The sequence below is a fragment of the Scyliorhinus torazame genome, chromosome 27 (assembly GCF_047496885.1).
Source record: "Scyliorhinus torazame isolate Kashiwa2021f chromosome 27, sScyTor2.1, whole genome shotgun sequence".
NCBI classification, from domain to species: Eukaryota; Metazoa; Chordata; class Chondrichthyes; order Carcharhiniformes; family Scyliorhinidae; genus Scyliorhinus; species Scyliorhinus torazame.
In genome coordinates this window covers 5520913-5540390 of record NC_092733.1, presented here as the reverse complement: position 1 = coordinate 5540390, position 19478 = coordinate 5520913, and the positions used below count along the sequence as shown (strand labels likewise).

At 52.8% G+C, this 19478-nt stretch overlaps 1 protein-coding gene across 5 annotated transcripts; it reads left to right on the top strand.

Moving 5' to 3' along the window:
- Positions 1-770: 770 nt before the first annotated feature.
- On the top strand, positions 771-19200 carry LOC140403145 (uncharacterized). 5 transcript variants are annotated; one of them, XM_072490825.1, is made up of 6 exons: positions 771-943; positions 8690-8869; positions 10648-10792; positions 11660-11726; positions 12962-12986; positions 18384-19200. In XM_072490825.1, the coding sequence occupies exons 1-6, from the start codon at positions 901-903 to the stop codon at positions 18488-18490; spliced, it is 567 nt and encodes a 188-aa protein (XP_072346926.1). In that variant the 5' UTR covers positions 771-900; the 3' UTR covers positions 18491-19200. The 5 variants fall into 5 exon arrangements, with proteins under 5 accessions (XP_072346926.1, XP_072346924.1, XP_072346928.1 ...); XM_072490823.1 differs by having other exon boundaries at positions 11660-11764; XM_072490827.1 differs by lacking the exon at positions 18384-19200 and adding an exon at positions 15562-18377 and having other exon boundaries at positions 11660-11764.
- The last annotated feature ends 278 nt before the right edge of the window (positions 19201-19478 follow it).

Here is a 19478-nt window from a genome sequence, read left to right as displayed (position 1 = left end):
CAGTGGGCACACACAGGGAGAGTGGGTACAGTGGGCACACACAGGGAGAGTGGGTACAGTGGGCACACACAGGGAGAGTGGGTAATGTGGGCACACAAGGAGAGAGTGGGTACTGTGGGCACACACAGGGAGAGTGGGTACAGTAGGCACACACAGGGAGAGTGGGTACTGTGGGGGCACACAGGGAGAGTGGGTACTGTGGGCACACACAGGGAGAGTGGGTACTGTGGGCACACACAGGGAGAGTGGGTACTGTGGGCACACACAGGGAGAGTGGGTACTGTGGGCACACAGGGAGAGTGGGTACTGTGGGTACACACAGGGAGAGTGGGTACTGTGGGCACACACAGGGAGAGTGGGTACTGTGGGCACACAGGGAGAGTGGGTACTGTGGGCACACAGGGAGAGTGGGTACTGTGGGCACACAGGGAGAGTGGGTTCTGTGGGCACACAGGGAGAGTGGGTACTGTGGGCACACAGGGAGAGTGGGTACTGTGGGCACACAGGGAGAGTGGGTACTGTGGGCACACAGGGAGAGTGGGTACAGTGGGCACACACAGGGAGAGTGGGTACTGTGGGCACACACAGGGTTTGAAGGCAGGAAGAGCAGCGTTCTGGCAGTCGGGGACCCGGGCCGCGGGGGGTGGGTGGGCCTCTCTGAGCCCCAGGGGCCGCAGCATTTCCCGCCTAAAGTCTGTTCATTACTCACTGTGGAATCAGAAGACACAACATCCACACACTGCGCATGTCGCCCACCCTCCAATGGGATCTGACTGAGCTGGGGGCGTGGTTTCCAGTGGGCGGGGCCTATCTGAGGCGGGATGGGGTCAGTGGGCGCGAGCGGGGAATTTAAATCCAGTTTGAATTAACGGACAAACGGCGCGCGGGGCTCGCGGATCAATGGCAGCGGCGGTCCCCGAGAAATCCCCTCGCAACCCGCTCGGTAAGTACCCCCCCCCCCCCCCCCCCCCCGAATAAACCGACAGGGGAAGGGGCGGGAGAAAGTTCACCGCAGAACCCGGAGGGAACCCCCCCGCCTCATTAAAATTAACCGAAAGGCGGGAACCACCGGGAGAGGCAGCTCGGCGGAAATTTCCGGTAAAGCGTCTGTCTGCCCCCCCCCCCCCCCCACCCAAAATGTGTGTCTGCCCCCCCCCCCCCCAGACTGTGTGTCTGCCCCCCCCCCAGACTCTGTGTCTGCCCCCCCCAGACTGTGTGTCTGCCCCCCCAGACTGTGTGTCTGCCCCCCCCAGACTGTGTGTCTGCCCCCCCCCCCAGACTGTGTGTCTGCCCCCCCAGACTGTGTGTCTGCCCCCCCAGACTGTGTGTCTGCCCCCCCCAGACTGTGTGTCTGCCCCCCCAGACTGTGTGTCTGCCCCCCCAGACTGTGTGTCTGCCCCCCCCAGACTGTGTGTCTGCCCCCCCCAGACTGTGTGTCTGCCCCCCCCAGACTGTGTGTCTGCCCCCCCCAGACTGTGTGTCTGCCCCCCCCAGACTGTGTGTCTGCCCCCCCCAGACTGTGTGTCTGCCCCCCCCAGACTGTGTGTCTGCCCCCCCCAGACTGTGTGTCTGCCCCCCCCAGACTGTGTGTCTGCCCCCCCCAGACTGTGTGTCTGCCCCCCCAGACTGTGTGTCTGCCCCCCCAGACTGTGTGTCTGCCCCCCCAGACTGTGTGTCTGCCCCCCCAGACTGTGTGTCTGCCCCCCCCAGACTGTGTGTCTGCCCCCCCAGACTGTGTGTCTGCCCCCCCCAGACTGTGTGTCTGCCCCCCCCAGACTGTGTCTGCCCCCCCCAGACTGTGTCTGCCCCCCCCAGACTGTGTGTCTGCCCCCCCCAGACTGTGTGTCTGCCCCCCCCAGACTGTGTGTCTGCCCCCCCCAGACTGTGTGTCTGCCCCCCCCAGACTGTGTGTCTGCCCCCCCCAGACTGTGTGTCTGCCCCCCCCAGACTGTGTGTCTGCCCCCCCCAGACTGTGTGTCTGCCCCCCCCAGACTGTGTGTCTGCCCCCCCCAGACTGTGTGTCTGCCCCCCCCAGACTGTGTGTCTGCCCCCCCCAGACTGTGTGTCTGCCCCCCCCAGACTGTGTGTCTGCCCCCCCCAGACTGTGTGTCTGCCCCCCCCAGACTGTGTGTCTGCCCCCCCCAGACTGTGTGTCTGCCCCCCCCAGACTGTGTGTCTGCCCCCCCCAGACTGTGTGTCTGCCCCCCCCAGACTGTGTGTCTGCCCCCCCCAGACTGTGTGTCTGCCCCCCCCAGACTGTGTGTCTGCCCCCCCCAGACTGTGTGTCTGCCCCCCCCAGACTGTGTGTCTGCCCCCCCCAGACTGTGTGTCTGCCCCCCCCAGACTGTGTGTCTGCCCCCCCCAGACTGTGTGTCTGCCCCCCCCAGACTGTGTGTCTGCCCCCCCCAGACTGTGTGTCTGCCCCCCCCAGACTGTGTGTCTGCCCCCCCCAGACTGTGTGTCTGCCCCCCCCAGACTGTGTGTCTGCCCCCCCCAGACTGTGTGTCTGCCCCCCCCAGACTGTGTGTCTGCCCCCCCCAGACTGTGTGTCTGCCCCCCCCAGACTGTGTGTCTGCCCCCCCCAGACTGTGTGTCTGCCCCCCCCAGACTGTGTGTCTGCCCCCCCCAGACTGTGTGTCTGCCCCCCCCAGACTGTGTGTCTGCCCCCCCCAGACTGTGTGTCTGCCCCCCCCAGACTGTGTGTCTGCCCCCCCCAGACTGTGTGTCTGCCCCCCCCAGACTGTGTGTCTGCCCCCCCCAGACTGTGTGTCTGCCCCCCCCAGACTGTGTGTCTGCCCCCCCCAGACTGTGTGTCTGCCCCCCCCAGACTGTGTGTCTGCCCCCCCCAGACTGTGTGTCTGCCCCCCCCAGACTGTGTGTCTGCCCCCCCCAGACTGTGTGTCTGCCCCCCCCAGACTGTGTGTCTGCCCCCCCCAGACTGTGTGTCTGCCCCCCCCAGACTGTGTGTCTGCCCCCCCCAGACTGTGTGTCTGCCCCCCCCAGACTGTGTGTCTGCCCCCCCCAGACTGTGTGTCTGCCCCCCCCAGACTGTGTGTCTGCCCCCCCCAGACTGTGTGTCTGCCCCCCCCAGACTGTGTGTCTGCCCCCCCCAGACTGTGTGTCTGCCCCCCCCAGACTGTGTGTCTGCCCCCCCCAGACTGTGTGTCTGCCCCCCCCAGACTGTGTGTCTGCCCCCCCCAGACTGTGTGTCTGCCCCCCCCAGACTGTGTGTCTGCCCCCCCCAGACTGTGTGTCTGCCCCCCCCAGACTGTGTGTCTGCCCCCCCCAGACTGTGTGTCTGCCCCCCCCAGACTGTGTGTCTGCCCCCCCCAGACTGTGTGTCTGCCCCCCCCAGACTGTGTGTCTGCCCCCCCCAGACTGTGTGTCTGCCCCCCCCAGACTGTGTGTCTGCCCCCCCCAGACTGTGTGTCTGCCCCCCCCAGACTGTGTGTCTGCCCCCCCCAGACTGTGTGTCTGCCCCCCCCAGACTGTGTGTCTGCCCCCCCCAGACTGTGTGTCTGCCCCCCCCAGACTGTGTGTCTGCCCCCCCCAGACTGTGTGTCTGCCCCCCCCAGACTGTGTGTCTGCCCCCCCCAGACTGTGTGTCTGCCCCCCCCAGACTGTGTGTCTGCCCCCCCCAGACTGTGTGTCTGCCCCCCCCAGACTGTGTGTCTGCCCCCCCCAGACTGTGTGTCTGCCCCCCCCAGACTGTGTGTCTGCCCCCCCCAGACTGTGTGTCTGCCCCCCCCAGACTGTGTGTCTGCCCCCCCCAGACTGTGTGTCTGCCCCCCCCAGACTGTGTGTCTGCCCCCCCCAGACTGTGTGTCTGCCCCCCCCAGACTGTGTGTCTGCCCCCCCCAGACTGTGTGTCTGCCCCCCCCAGACTGTGTGTCTGCCCCCCCCAGACTGTGTGTCTGCCCCCCCCAGACTGTGTGTCTGCCCCCCCCAGACTGTGTGTCTGCCCCCCCCAGACTGTGTGTCTGCCCCCCCCAGACTGTGTGTCTGCCCCCCCCAGACTGTGTGTCTGCCCCCCCCAGACTGTGTGTCTGCCCCCCCCAGACTGTGTGTCTGCCCCCCCCAGACTGTGTGTCTGCCCCCCCCAGACTGTGTGTCTGCCCCCCCCAGACTGTGTGTCTGCCCCCCCCAGACTGTGTGTCTGCCCCCCCCAGACTGTGTGTCTGCCCCCCCCAGACTGTGTGTCTGCCCCCCCCAGACTGTGTGTCTGCCCCCCCCAGACTGTGTGTCTGCCCCCCCCAGACTGTGTGTCTGCCCCCCCCAGACTGTGTGTCTGCCCCCCCCAGACTGTGTGTCTGCCCCCCCCAGACTGTGTGTCTGCCCCCCCCAGACTGTGTGTCTGCCCCCCCCAGACTGTGTGTCTGCCCCCCCCAGACTGTGTGTCTGCCCCCCCCAGACTGTGTGTCTGCCCCCCCCAGACTGTGTGTCTGCCCCCCCCAGACTGTGTGTCTGCCCCCCCCAGACTGTGTGTCTGCCCCCCCCAGACTGTGTGTCTGCCCCCCCCAGACTGTGTGTCTGCCCCCCCCAGACTGTGTGTCTGCCCCCCCCAGACTGTGTGTCTGCCCCCCCCAGACTGTGTGTCTGCCCCCCCCAGACTGTGTGTCTGCCCCCCCCAGACTGTGTGTCTGCCCCCCCCAGACTGTGTGTCTGCCCCCCCCAGACTGTGTGTCTGCCCCCCCCAGACTGTGTGTCTGCCCCCCCCAGACTGTGTGTCTGCCCCCCCCAGACTGTGTGTCTGCCCCCCCCAGACTGTGTGTCTGCCCCCCCCAGACTGTGTGTCTGCCCCCCCCAGACTGTGTGTCTGCCCCCCCCAGACTGTGTGTCTGCCCCCCCCAGACTGTGTGTCTGCCCCCCCCAGACTGTGTGTCTGCCCCCCCCAGACTGTGTGTCTGCCCCCCCCAGACTGTGTGTCTGCCCCCCCCAGACTGTGTGTCTGCCCCCCCCAGACTGTGTGTCTGCCCCCCCCAGACTGTGTGTCTGCCCCCCCCAGACTGTGTGTCTGCCCCCCCCAGACTGTGTGTCTGCCCCCCCCAGACTGTGTGTCTGCCCCCCCCAGACTGTGTGTCTGCCCCCCCCAGACTGTGTGTCTGCCCCCCCCAGACTGTGTGTCTGCCCCCCCCAGACTGTGTGTCTGCCCCCCCCAGACTGTGTGTCTGCCCCCCCCAGACTGTGTGTCTGCCCCCCCCAGACTGTGTGTCTGCCCCCCCCAGACTGTGTGTCTGCCCCCCCCAGACTGTGTGTCTGCCCCCCCCAGACTGTGTGTCTGCCCCCCCCAGACTGTGTGTCTGCCCCCCCCAGACTGTGTGTCTGCCCCCCCCAGACTGTGTGTCTGCCCCCCCCAGACTGTGTGTCTGCCCCCCCCAGACTGTGTGTCTGCCCCCCCCAGACTGTGTGTCTGCCCCCCCCAGACTGTGTGTCTGCCCCCCCCAGACTGTGTGTCTGCCCCCCCCAGACTGTGTGTCTGCCCCCCCCAGACTGTGTGTCTGCCCCCCCCAGACTGTGTGTCTGCCCCCCCCAGACTGTGTGTCTGCCCCCCCCAGACTGTGTGTCTGCCCCCCCCAGACTGTGTGTCTGCCCCCCCCAGACTGTGTGTCTGCCCCCCCCAGACTGTGTGTCTGCCCCCCCCAGACTGTGTGTCTGCCCCCCCCAGACTGTGTGTCTGCCCCCCCCAGACTGTGTGTCTGCCCCCCCCAGACTGTGTGTCTGCCCCCCCCAGACTGTGTGTCTGCCCCCCCCAGACTGTGTGTCTGCCCCCCCCCAGACTGTGTGTCTGCCCCCCCCAGACTGTGTGTCTGCCCCCCCCAGACTGTGTGTCTGCCCCCCCCAGACTGTGTGTCTGCCCCCCCCAGACTGTGTGTCTGCCCCCCCCAGACTGTGTGTCTGCCCCCCCCAGACTGTGTGTCTGCCCCCCCCAGACTGTGTGTCTGCCCCCCCCAGACTGTGTGTCTGCCCCCCCCAGACTGTGTGTCTGCCCCCCCCAGACTGTGTGTCTGCCCCCCCCAGACTGTGTGTCTGCCCCCCCCAGACTGTGTGTCTGCCCCCCCCAGACTGTGTGTCTGCCCCCCCCAGACTGTGTGTCTGCCCCCCCCAGACTGTGTGTCTGCCCCCCCCAGACTGTGTGTCTGCCCCCCCCAGACTGTGTGTCTGCCCCCCCCAGACTGTGTGTCTGCCCCCCCCAGACTGTGTGTCTGCCCCCCCCAGACTGTGTGTCTGCCCCCCCCAGACTGTGTGTCTGCCCCCCCCAGACTGTGTGTCTGCCCCCCCCAGACTGTGTGTCTGCCCCCCCCAGACTGTGTGTCTGCCCCCCCCAGACTGTGTGTCTGCCCCCCCCAGACTGTGTGTCTGCCCCCCCCAGACTGTGTGTCTGCCCCCCCCAGACTGTGTGTCTGCCCCCCCCAGACTGTGTGTCTGCCCCCCCCAGACTGTGTGTCTGCCCCCCCCAGACTGTGTGTCTGCCCCCCCCAGACTGTGTGTCTGCCCCCCCCAGACTGTGTGTCTGCCCCCCCCAGACTGTGTGTCTGCCCCCCCCAGACTGTGTGTCTGCCCCCCCCAGACTGTGTGTCTGCCCCCCCCAGACTGTGTGTCTGCCCCCCCCAGACTGTGTGTCTGCCCCCCCCAGACTGTGTGTCTGCCCCCCCCAGACTGTGTGTCTGCCCCCCCCAGACTGTGTGTCTGCCCCCCCCAGACTGTGTGTCTGCCCCCCCCAGACTGTGTGTCTGCCCCCCCCAGACTGTGTGTCTGCCCCCCCCAGACTGTGTGTCTGCCCCCCCCAGACTGTGTGTCTGCCCCCCCCAGACTGTGTGTCTGCCCCCCCCAGACTGTGTGTCTGCCCCCCCCAGACTGTGTGTCTGCCCCCCCCAGACTGTGTGTCTGCCCCCCCCAGACTGTGTGTCTGCCCCCCCCAGACTGTGTGTCTGCCCCCCCCAGACTGTGTGTCTGCCCCCCCCAGACTGTGTGTCTGCCCCCCCCAGACTGTGTGTCTGCCCCCCCCAGACTGTGTGTCTGCCCCCCCCAGACTGTGTGTCTGCCCCCCCCAGACTGTGTGTCTGCCCCCCCCAGACTGTGTGTCTGCCCCCCCCAGACTGTGTGTCTGCCCCCCCCAGACTGTGTGTCTGCCCCCCCCAGACTGTGTGTCTGCCCCCCCCAGACTGTGTGTCTGCCCCCCCCAGACTGTGTGTCTGCCCCCCCCAGACTGTGTGTCTGCCCCCCCCAGACTGTGTGTCTGCCCCCCCCAGACTGTGTGTCTGCCCCCCCCAGACTGTGTGTCTGCCCCCCCCAGACTGTGTGTCTGCCCCCCCCAGACTGTGTGTCTGCCCCCCCCAGACTGTGTGTCTGCCCCCCCCAGACTGTGTGTCTGCCCCCCCCAGACTGTGTGTCTGCCCCCCCCAGACTGTGTGTCTGCCCCCCCCAGACTGTGTGTCTGCCCCCCCCAGACTGTGTGTCTGCCCCCCCCAGACTGTGTGTCTGCCCCCCCCAGACTGTGTGTCTGCCCCCCCCAGACTGTGTGTCTGCCCCCCCCAGACTGTGTGTCTGCCCCCCCCAGACTGTGTGTCTGCCCCCCCCAGACTGTGTGTCTGCCCCCCCCAGACTGTGTGTCTGCCCCCCCCAGACTGTGTGTCTGCCCCCCCCAGACTGTGTGTCTGCCCCCCCCAGACTGTGTGTCTGCCCCCCCCAGACTGTGTGTCTGCCCCCCCCAGACTGTGTGTCTGCCCCCCCCAGACTGTGTGTCTGCCCCCCCCAGACTGTGTGTCTGCCCCCCCCAGACTGTGTGTCTGCCCCCCCCAGACTGTGTGTCTGCCCCCCCCAGACTGTGTGTCTGCCCCCCCCAGACTGTGTGTCTGCCCCCCCCAGACTGTGTGTCTGCCCCCCCCAGACTGTGTGTCTGCCCCCCCCAGACTGTGTGTCTGCCCCCCCCAGACTGTGTGTCTGCCCCCCCCAGACTGTGTGTCTGCCCCCCCCAGACTGTGTGTCTGCCCCCCCCAGACTGTGTGTCTGCCCCCCCCAGACTGTGTGTCTGCCCCCCCCAGACTGTGTGTCTGCCCCCCCCAGACTGTGTGTCTGCCCCCCCCAGACTGTGTGTCTGCCCCCCCCAGACTGTGTGTCTGCCCCCCCCAGACTGTGTGTCTGCCCCCCCCAGACTGTGTGTCTGCCCCCCCCAGACTGTGTGTCTGCCCCCCCCAGACTGTGTGTCTGCCCCCCCCAGACTGTGTGTCTGCCCCCCCCAGACTGTGTGTCTGCCCCCCCCAGACTGTGTGTCTGCCCCCCCCAGACTGTGTGTCTGCCCCCCCCAGACTGTGTGTCTGCCCCCCCCAGACTGTGTGTCTGCCCCCCCCAGACTGTGTGTCTGCCCCCCCCAGACTGTGTGTCTGCCCCCCCCAGACTGTGTGTCTGCCCCCCCCAGACTGTGTGTCTGCCCCCCCCAGACTGTGTGTCTGCCCCCCCCAGACTGTGTGTCTGCCCCCCCCAGACTGTGTGTCTGCCCCCCCCAGACTGTGTGTCTGCCCCCCCCAGACTGTGTGTCTGCCCCCCCCAGACTGTGTGTCTGCCCCCCCCAGACTGTGTGTCTGCCCCCCCCCAGACTGTGTGTCTGCCCCCCCCCAGACTGTGTGTCTGCCCCCCCCCTTTCAGTGAACGACAGAGACAAGAGGTCAGACATGCTGCTTTGTGTTCCCAGGTGGCTACCCCGGCAGGATGGAGGCGCAGCTGGAGGAGCTGAAGGCGCTGACCGATGAAATGTTGATCATCCTGTCTGGCTGCCACGGCGAGGTTTTGCTGCAGAAGGCCATGGCGGATAAAGCAGAGACCTTGAGCAGGTACCTGGAATATGAAACGTCGGTGCGGCAGATGCTGGCAGGTGAGTGGGAAATGAACAGCTTGAGGACTCTGGGTCTGTACCCGTTGGAGTTTAGAAGGATGAGGGGGGGGATCTTATTGAAACTTACAGGATACTGCGAGGCCTGGATAGAATGGACATGGAGAGGATGTTTTCACTTGTACGAAAAAGTAAAAGCAAATGACACCATCTCAGACTAAAGGGACGATCCTTTAAAACAGAGATGAGGAATTTCGTCAGCCAGAGGGTGGTGAATCTGTGGAACTCTTTGCCGCAGAAGGCTGTGGAGGCCAAATCACTGAGTGTCTTTAAAACCGAGATAGATAGGTTCTTGATTAATAAGGGGATCAGGGGTTATAGGGAGAAGGCAGGAGAATGGAGATGAGAAACATATCAGCCATGTTTGAATGGCGGAGCAGACACGATTGGCCGAGTGGCCTAATTCTGTTTCTATGTCTTATGGTCTTAAAAATTCAGGATTTTAGCCAAACGAACTGAGATTTTGCGTTATGAATCTGGTACAGATGGTTCAAAAAGAGCTGCAGACTGAGATTGGGTGGTAAATAGTGAGGCGAATAGACGTTGATTACAGGAGGATATAGATGGGCTGATTAGCGGCAAATGGAATTCAATCTGGATAAGTCTGGAGTGATGCACTTGGGCAGGATAAACAAGGCAAGGGAATATGTGATAAACGGCAGGACCCTGGGAAGCACCGAGGTTCAGAGGGAACTTGTGCATGTGCATCGGCCCCTTGAGGTAGCAGAGCAGGTGGATACAGTGGTTAAGAAGGCATGTGGTATACTTGCCTTTATTAGTCAAGGCATGGAGCAGAGAGGTTGCCTAAACCACACTATGAAGTGTTGTTTAGGCAACAACTACAGTATTATGTGCAGTTCTGGAATGCACATTTTCAGAGGGATGTGATCGCACTGGAAAGTGCAGAGGAGATTTACCAGGATGTTGTCTGGACAGGAGAGTTTTAGTTAAGAGAGAAAAGATGGACTGGGTTGTTTTACTTGGAGCAGAGGAGACCGAGGGGGGACGGGACATGATTGATCTTGAGGGGCATTGTGTAGACAGGAAGGAACTTTTCCCTTGGAGAAATCAGTGACCAGGAGGGTTAAAGGGGATGTGAGGCTGGTGGGAGTACACGGTCTGAAAGGCTGTTGGAGGCAGAGACCTCATAACAAGTATTTATATGTGTACTTGCAAAGCTAAGGCATACAAGACTGGGCCAAGTGCTGAAAAATGGGATCAGGATGGTTAGGTGGTTGTTTTTGACTGGTGCAGATGTGATGTGCTAAAGAGCCTTTTCTGTGCTTTAGACCTTTATGGCTCAGATTCTCTTATTGTCAATAGAGGGCAATACAGAGATAATAAATAACTTTCCTTATTACTTGAAATAGAAACCACACTAACAATTCTGGAGGCAAGCTACATTGTGCAGCATAAGTTGAAAAATCAGTGCAGGTGGAAGAATTGAATTTCTGTCCCCTAGACTTTTTGGAACTGACCAGGATTGTAAGTGGTGATCGTTTGGAATCTCCCAATTCTCAGACAGCATAAACACTCCTGTTTCGTGTTGCTGAGTGACCTGCTTTATTTCCTTTAAAATTAACTTTAAATAAATTCCTGTTGCTTGCAAATGTTATGAGTTAGATTCCAGTAATTACTTTTTTAAAGCTGTGCCGGTGTAGCAGTCATTGCTTTTAAATTGAGTCCCCGGGTTGCAATGTCTTTGGAAATAATCATGGCTGAATTCCGTATGTTTGAAAATTAAATCATGGTGATTTCAGAGATACAGCAGTCACGAGAAAAAGTGGCACTGAAAGTTATAGAAGTTGAAGAAGAACAAAATAAAAAATTTCTGGAGGTGCAGAAGATTAAGGAAGAGTGGAAAAACCTTCAACAACAGAATTCTGAGAAAGAAGCAGAACTCAAATATCCTTTACTGTTTTTCAGTGTTTAATTTGAAGTTCAGAAAACTAACGCTGGTAAATTACTGCAGTTCTGAAGAAAGGGCCTTGACCTGAAATGTTAACTCTGTTACTCTCTGCACAGATGCTGCTTGGTCTGCTGAATATTTCCAGCATTTTCTATATTTATTTAAGACCGTTTACATTATTGTTTTTTTTAACTCGCTGGTGCTGGAGATTAATTTCTAGTATGCTTGATGCAGAATGGACTAATTTCACTTGGCCTTTGAAGTAAATATTTTCTACACGGGTTGGTGCTCCAACATTTTGGTTTTCTGCATTAAACAAATCTGGGACTGCATTTCTGATATATCCTGCATCTTTGAATCAAATTCTTGGACCAGTATGTCCATTTCATATCCGCTGGTATGGGAACCCAGACTATCTGCTTTGAGCCACAGTCCCTTATTCGCTGTGTTTTGGGTAAGTCGGTCCAGTTCTTGCTTCTGCATGAGCTGGAAATGTGGATGTTGGGTGAGGAAGCAGTCATGCATAGCTGTGATGTTACCTGTTGTGTTAAGTTTGCAGTATGAAGGTGACCACTTGGGTGATATATTTAGGTGCGACATTGTTTTGATTAATCCATTTGTAGGTGATATTTTCATCAGTTATTTTCTTGCTATTTGTTGGACATTGTTGCCCCAAAGTAATTTGCCTGTAAATCAAGACAATATAAATGTAATTCAACTGCTTTAGAGATATTGATGATGTGATAAACGCTAAGTAAATTGAAGTCTTTCAGTTTTACTTGCACCGCAGTGTATCCAAAGCAGGAGCAATGTGATAATAACCAATCTACATACTCTTCCTTTCCTTAATCTACAAAACCAACGTTGTTACAGAAAGAGCTGGAAGAGCTTGAAAGGACTGAAAAACAAATTTCCAAAATGGAAGAAGAGGTAACTGAAGATACAACAGTGGTTATTCCTTCTTCTAAGTGAGTTTCAAAGCAACACAAAGGTTTAGTTTGAGATAGTCATGTCTCGTTTTGCTCCATCTCTATCTATGCTATATTTATGCTATATTGTATCATGGAGTGGTAGAAAATCAAATTCTTTAACTCTGTCAGGCTATTCGGTTACAGGGAGATTAATTGGATGTTTCTCCACAGCATGGAAGGATGAACATCTATCTTTTAAGAGGACCTTTTGAGCGGCTGACATGGTAAAAGAATATTTGTTTCCAGGCCATCTAATATGATGGTGAGGGTACAAATTATGAAAACTGGTTGGCAAGAATATGTATAATTAACTGGTGCAATTAAAATACCATCAGATTCTCAGTAGATGCACTGCCAATGCACTCTTGACGTCTGCCAATGGTCTTTTACTCCAATCACTATAATTTTATATAGGAGTACAACGGTTCATGATCTTTTTTTTCCCAAGCTATTAAGAATCGGAGGGTGAAAAATATTTCTTTAACTTCGCTGAGATACATTTTCTACATGCGCCAGAGTCCCATTTTGGACGTGTTTAGCCGGATGTCTCCTGGCACTTGCAGCTATTAAATGGGACTCTGCTTCATTTCTGAGCCTCGGTGAGGACCTCCCTGCTGAGGCTGCACTTGGGTTCATAACGAGCTCACCATTTCCTGCACTAACAAGCCCCCCCCCCCCCCCCAACGCGTGCACACACACCAATTAGGGGGTCATCGAGCCACCCTGCACCCCACCTCACAAGGGCAGGGCATCCCCAGCACAGGCAAGATGATGCAGTGGTAATGTAAACCTACTTGTGAAAATAATAAAGATTATTATTATCTTGCCCAGAGCCCAACCACCCAGGTGGTCCCGATTGCCCTTGGGCTAAATGGCACCTGCTTGAGGTCTCTGAGGCAGGGCAGTTGAATCCCATGCCTTGGGTAACTCTGTCACAGACATTATTCAGGTGAGACTAACTCATCACTTGAATATGCAAATCTGGATCCAGATCACTAAGCCTCGTCATGTCCCAAGTTGGGTGCCCCAAGTCGGGTGCAACAAAGCCATTAGACCGTGCCCTACAATTCTACTGAAGTGTGGCATGGCATACAATCTTGTGCTACAAAATTGGCCTTGTCTCAGTTTAAATGGTTTTGTTGTCAGGTTTGCGGCACATGGAAGTATTTACATTTGTTTTATGATTTCCTGCAGGTACTTGGCTCATATCTACCACAAGGTAACTAAGATAATTTGGGACTATGACAGTGACCCTTCTCTTGTGAAAGGCGGTATCCTTTCATTTGTGAATTTGAGAGAAGCAGTGAAAGCCAGATGTGGGACCACTGATGTTTGGAATGATAGAAATGGGTGACCAACAAGTAATGTCATAGCGTTGAAGATTTTCGTGTAATTAAAGACTGGAGTTCCATTCTATGAAAGACTGGGAGAAAAGGGAGCTTGAATAAAGCATGATAGTATGAGTGTTGAATTCAAACGATGTGAGAAAAAAATAAAATCCCTCCACTCCAACCCATACATTTTGCATTGTCAGTTGTTGAGGGAAAAGTGTGGGAGGAGTTTCTTGGAAACAGTTTAAACAGTAAGATCAGGGTTAGACCATTCAACGCCTTTAACCTGTTGCCTGCCATTCACTCAAACAATGACTGCCTTATCCTAACTCCATCCATCTCCCTTGGCTCCATAATCTCAAAGGTGTATCGTTTTAAAAAAAATAAATAAATATTCAACCTCCAATTTAAATTGTTAATTTAAATACTATTTTACTGGGCAAGATTTCACCTTTAACCATGGTTTGTTTCCTAACCTCACTCCTGATTCATAGAATTGACAGTGCACAAGGAGGCCCATGCAGACACTGGGAGAACATGCAGACTCCACACAGACAGTGACCCAAGCCAGGAATCGAACCTGGGACCCTGGAGCTGTGATGCAACTGTGCTGCCCACGATTGGGCTGGCTCTTATTGTAGCTCACCGTCTCTAGTCTTGAGGCTCATCCACAACAAAACATTTATTTCTCTACCATATTTTCAAAATCCTAAACGGCTCAAATCCTCTTACTCTGTGGTCTTTTTTATATTCAAAGAACACAGAAAAGTACAGCACAGGAACAGACCCTTTGGCCCTCCAAGCCTGTGCTGACCATGCTGCCCGTCTAAACTAAAATCTTCTACACTTCCTGGGTCCGTATCCCTCTATTCCCATCCTATTCATGTATTTGTCAAGATGCCCCTTAAATGTCACTATCGTTCCTGCTTCCTCCTCTGGCAGCGAGTTCCAGGCAACCACTACCCTCTTGTGTTTTAAAAAAAAAAAACTTGCCTCGTACATCTTCTCTGAACCTTGCCCCTCGCACCTTAAACCTATGCCCCCTAGTAATGACCCCTCTACCCTGGGGAAAAGCCTCTGACTATTCCAGCAAATGTAAAGCATAAATCTCTTGCAATCTAACCCTTGAAGTTCTGGTAATATTCTGGGGAATGAGGCACTCTTTCCGAGGCTGATGTCTCCTTTGCAAGGTTTGATGCTCAGAACTGCGCACATTACTGCAGATTTGGCCAAGGGGGGCTTTGTATAGTCTCCCTTTCTGTTCCAGCCCTCTGTTATAAGGACTAACATATCATTAGCTTGCTTCATTTTTTTTGATGTGGAGATGCCGGTGTTGGACTGGGGTGAGCACAGTACGAAGTCTTACAACACCAGGTTAAAGTCCAACAGGTTTGTTTCGATGTCACTAGCTTTCGGAGCGCTGCTCCTTCCTCAGGTCATTTTTTTTGGTACATTACTACATTTTAGTGTTTCTGTGTATGTGGACTTCTGAATCTCTGTAGACTATCACTATTCCCAGCTTGTCATGTATGCAATCAGCCCTTTTGGTCCAAAATTGATGACTCACACTTGCCTGCATTGAAGTTTAACTGATGCTGTTTTGCCCACTAATCTATTAATATCTCACTACCTTATTATACTATTTACTATGCCACTAATCTTCGTCATTGGCAGAGAAAGATTAATGGCTCTCTATTGTGTCTCTTTATTGAGTCATTAATCAATATAGTAAATAATTGTTTAAGGCAGTGGAAACTGCTAGTCACTTCCTTTCAATTTGAGTAAATATATTTTATCCCTACTACCTTCTGTGTGACCAAGCTCTTCGATTTTACCCCATTCTTAAAACCAGGTCAATTAATTTGCCTTTAATCTATGATCTTTTAATTTTAGGTAAGTCTCTTACATGGCGACTTCATAAACTCCTTGAAGTCCATGTGACCTACATCCATAGATATTTCCCTATCCACTAATTTCTTAAAAATCAATTCAGTTTATGACCTACCCTTTATAAATCTATTTTTCTGTAATTAGCTCAAATGTGCATGGTCACTCTTGTCCTTAATTATAGATTCCAATATCTATCCTGCAACAGATGCTATACAAGGGGTCTATAATTACTCTTTTTTTAAATGGCAAAAATGTGACCATTTAACTTGAATTGAAGACTAGAATGCCAATGAATGAAGAAAACTGTTTTGGATAAACACATTCGCCTTCTCAACTGAAACTTTTTTTTCTAACTGGGTGATTATTTGAACTTTCAAAATTGAAGCAGTGAAATTTCTATTTTTCAAAAAAATATATATTTTTGAGGCATTTATAAATATATACATCAACCCCCCCATCACCTCACTGCTGACGTCTTAACTTATCTTTGAAGAAGTCAATAAACACCCCACCTCCACCACCGCAGGCCCTCCCAAGGCAACTTGATTAAAAAATTTTTTTTTTTTTTTACAGCTTAAGGAATTCCGTGAAGTCGCTCACCCACACCCTCTGCTTCGGTGACTCCGAGTCCCTCCATTCCAGCAAAATCCGTCTGTGCTACCAGGGAGGCAAAGGCTAAGACATCAGCCTCTCGCCCCTGGACTCCCATGTCTTCTGACTCTCCGGAAATCGGTACTTCTGGGTCTGGACAACCTTCTCCCTTCAAACCTCAGACATAACGTCAGCAACCCCCCCCCCCCGCCAAAATCCCTCCAGCTTTGGACAAACCCAAAACATGTGGACATGGTTTGCGCCCACGCACCGCCCACACCTATCCTCCACCCCCTCAAAGAACCTGTTCATTCTGGCCACCGTCATATGTGCCCTATGAACTACTTTACATTGAATAAGGCCTAGCATACGAAGAGGATGCATGCCTCCTCCCATAACTCCGCCTCCACCTCCCTCCCACTTCCGTTTAACCTCTCCTATCGGGGCTCTCTCCCAATCCATTAATGCCTTATAAATCTCCGACACCCTACCCATCGGCAACTCCTGTTTTTGACGCCACCTTGTCATGCAATCTTGAGGGCGGCAGATCGAGAAAGGACGGTACCTGCTTCCTAACATCATAATGTACCTGTAAGTACCGGAACCCATCCCTGCTGGGCAGCTCCTACTCATCTTACAATTCCTCTAGGCTGCCCCCCCACAAATAGGTCCCCAAACCGCTCTATCCCTGCCCGCCGCCACCCCCGGGACTCCCTCCAGAGCAAATCTTATGATTCCCACAGATCGGTGGTGAGGTTACATCGTTTTTTGGATAAAGATCTTGCGGTGGGCCAGGCAGGCGAGGAGATGTACCTGGGAAGGCAACTGACTCTGGGTATATCAGGACCTGGGTGCGGAACTAGCGAAGAGGAGAGCCGGATTCAACCGGGTCAAGGCTTTAAGAAGGGAGTGACCCACATGGCCGCCACCAGAAGATGAAGCAGTCAAAATTCTGATGGAAATATAACTTGGTGGGTGGGTGTGAGAATTTGGGGGGGGAAAAGCGCATAGTGTCAGATCTGTGAAAAGCAATCCATGGTAGTGAGAAAAGAATGATCAATCGTATTCAAAAGCAGTTTGCTTTATGACTACTAATGAATTGAGCATGCTGAAAAGCATGTAGTGATCTTCAATTAAGCCAGAATAATTTGTTTGCTTGGAGATAGCAGAAAATGAGATGGGTAGCTATACCAGAAAGTAATTCAGAAATATTTTATGGCACCCTGTTGAGCCATTTATTTTTCTCTTCCGATGTGTCAATTTTGGAAACTAATTTTGTGAAGTATTATAGTAATTTTATTCTTTTGTGGGTTGAGGGCATCACTGGCAAGGCCAACATTTGTTGCACATCCCTAATTGCCTACGAACGGAGTGGCTTGCTAGGCCATATCCGGGGACAGTTATGAATGAAATGAAAATTGCTTATTGTCACAAGTAGGCTTCAATGAAGTTACTGTGAAAAGCCCCTAGTCGCCACATTCCGCCGCCTGTACGGAGAGGCTGGTATGGGAATTGAACCGTGCTGCTGGCCTGCCTCGGTCTGCTTTAAAAGCCAACTATTTAGCCCAGTGTGCTAAACCAGCCCCTTAACAGTAAAGACCAGGTAAGGATGGCAGATTTCCTTCCCTAGTGAACTATTTGAGCTTTTACAAAATTTATGATCACCACTAAAATTAGCTTTTCAATTTCCGATTTATTAATTGAATTTAAATTCCACCAGCTGCCATTGAGATTTGAACTCTTATCCCATGGCCATTTGCCTGGGCCTCTGGATTACTAGTTCTGTCATTGCCCCAGATCTGAAATTTAATTCTGATGTTGCACCCTGGAACAACAACTAAACATTATGGGGTTTTAAAAAATAAAAATAACTGTGAATCCTCTCTTCAAACAAAAAATGTTAGTGGATTTTTTTGTGTTAACCCATGTTGGGATCCCAGATGAGAATCCCAACTATTTGCAATTTGTGAAGCTGAGGAAATGAGACACTTATGTTAACACCGACTTTAATTAATCACATTAGCAACAAAGTATATGGGCCGAGACCTTGAAGAAAACCTTTCAGGAGCCAATTCGCAATACTCCTATTCAAGTTAAAATCCTATGGCAAACTGAAACTACAGACCGATCTGGCTCCTCTCCTTAATTACACCACCTTTACAATTAAGCAAAAGGCATTCTACTGCCTCCTCTCTCAAGATCTGATTTAGCTAGGACCAATTTACAATCAGTCATAATTTATCTATAAGAGCAAATTACTGTGGATGCTGGAATCTCAAACAAAACAGAAAATACTGGATAGTATGTGTGGAGAGGGAGAAGGGCGTTAACATTCCGAGTCGGAATGACTTTGTCAAAGCTTTGATTAAATTATCTATACTTCAGGGATCCTGCAAAACCAAAACAATATTCCATTAGCCCACTATCTGTAAATGGTTAAAATCACTAATTACTTACCTCACTTTTACAGCCCCATTAATCACAGCTTTAACAGACATACTGGCTGTGTGCATCTCATCTGTTCATTAATAACGTTCTTACTGTTTTATGGTTGGGGTATATTGAGATTGGGGGGGAAATGTTTATTATACCATGTTGATGTCATTGTTATTTAAAAATATATATATTTAAAATAACGTTCTTGCAGCAAATATAAAATATAAGTTACTTACATTATCACACTTTTAATTGACTAAACTCTCAAGAATTTATTTTATTCATTAAACTCCATGCAAGTGGTAAAAAGTGGAGTGTTATTTGTTGGGATTGATTTGTATGCAATGTTTTCCTTGACTTTTTCTCAGTTCATTTTGGGATGGGTATACCACAGCCAATTAACATCGACTCTACTAAGCACTCGGACAGTTTCATCTGTGATTATCTATGGAATTTGGTGAGCACGGATTGGTAGATTCTGAGCAAGTAACAAGAATGTGAACTGTTAATTTGGAGTCGCTTGTTTTTCTTTTCCACGACCAATCTTTCTGAGGCCATCTTTCTAGTATTCATCTTTAATTTTGCAAGTATTATGTAAGGGTTCATATGGACATTGTGCTTTAACAAATTATGCACTAACCCATACTCAATGCCATAAGAGATGACTACCAGGATGACGTATGCCTGACGATGTTTTTCCGAATGGCACCTGTGAAATTCTTTCCAATTTTTGCAAAAAATTCATTGATGTCAATTTTTACAAAAACATTGGAATGGTTGATCCAGTTGCTAGAATAGACCCATGAATCAAGTGTTCTGAATCTTAAATGCCCATTTCTATTGGATAAATATTGCCAATTTTTAGTAAGGTTGTAGATTTGCAAACATTAAATGAAAATATTAGACTTTACTTCTTGAAGACTGATTACCTGGCTTACTTACGATTTTTGTTAAGACTTGTTTCTGCAATCTCGCACAAATAGCAGCAAACTGGACAGTGCAGTTTTGATATGGAATATATATGTCTATAATTTCAGGAAATGATGACTTGTAGAACCTGGTTTTGAACCATGGTTGTATATGTGTTTGTATTGCAACAATTGATAGTTGCATCTGTCCCCCTTCTACCATTTTTTCTGCCTTGAAATTGTTTTCTTCCATTCAAATAAAAGGATTTATTCCATTTTTCTATTGTGGGACTAATCTGTTATCATTAAGCGATCCAGCAAAAATAATGTAATGTATGTAGAATATTTGGAACCATGCATCAGCAAAGAATCAAGCTCTTCCAAAAAGTGTGTTTTTAGCTGTGATTCAGATTTTATCAATAACAGTCCAAGATTCAATAGCTAAAAGCACAGACTAATATCGTTCTGCCAGCCCATCTATTCACCTGGCAGCTAGGTTTTAAAATTATTTCCGAACAGGAGCACACGCCAATCATGAACACAACCCTTCCTCAT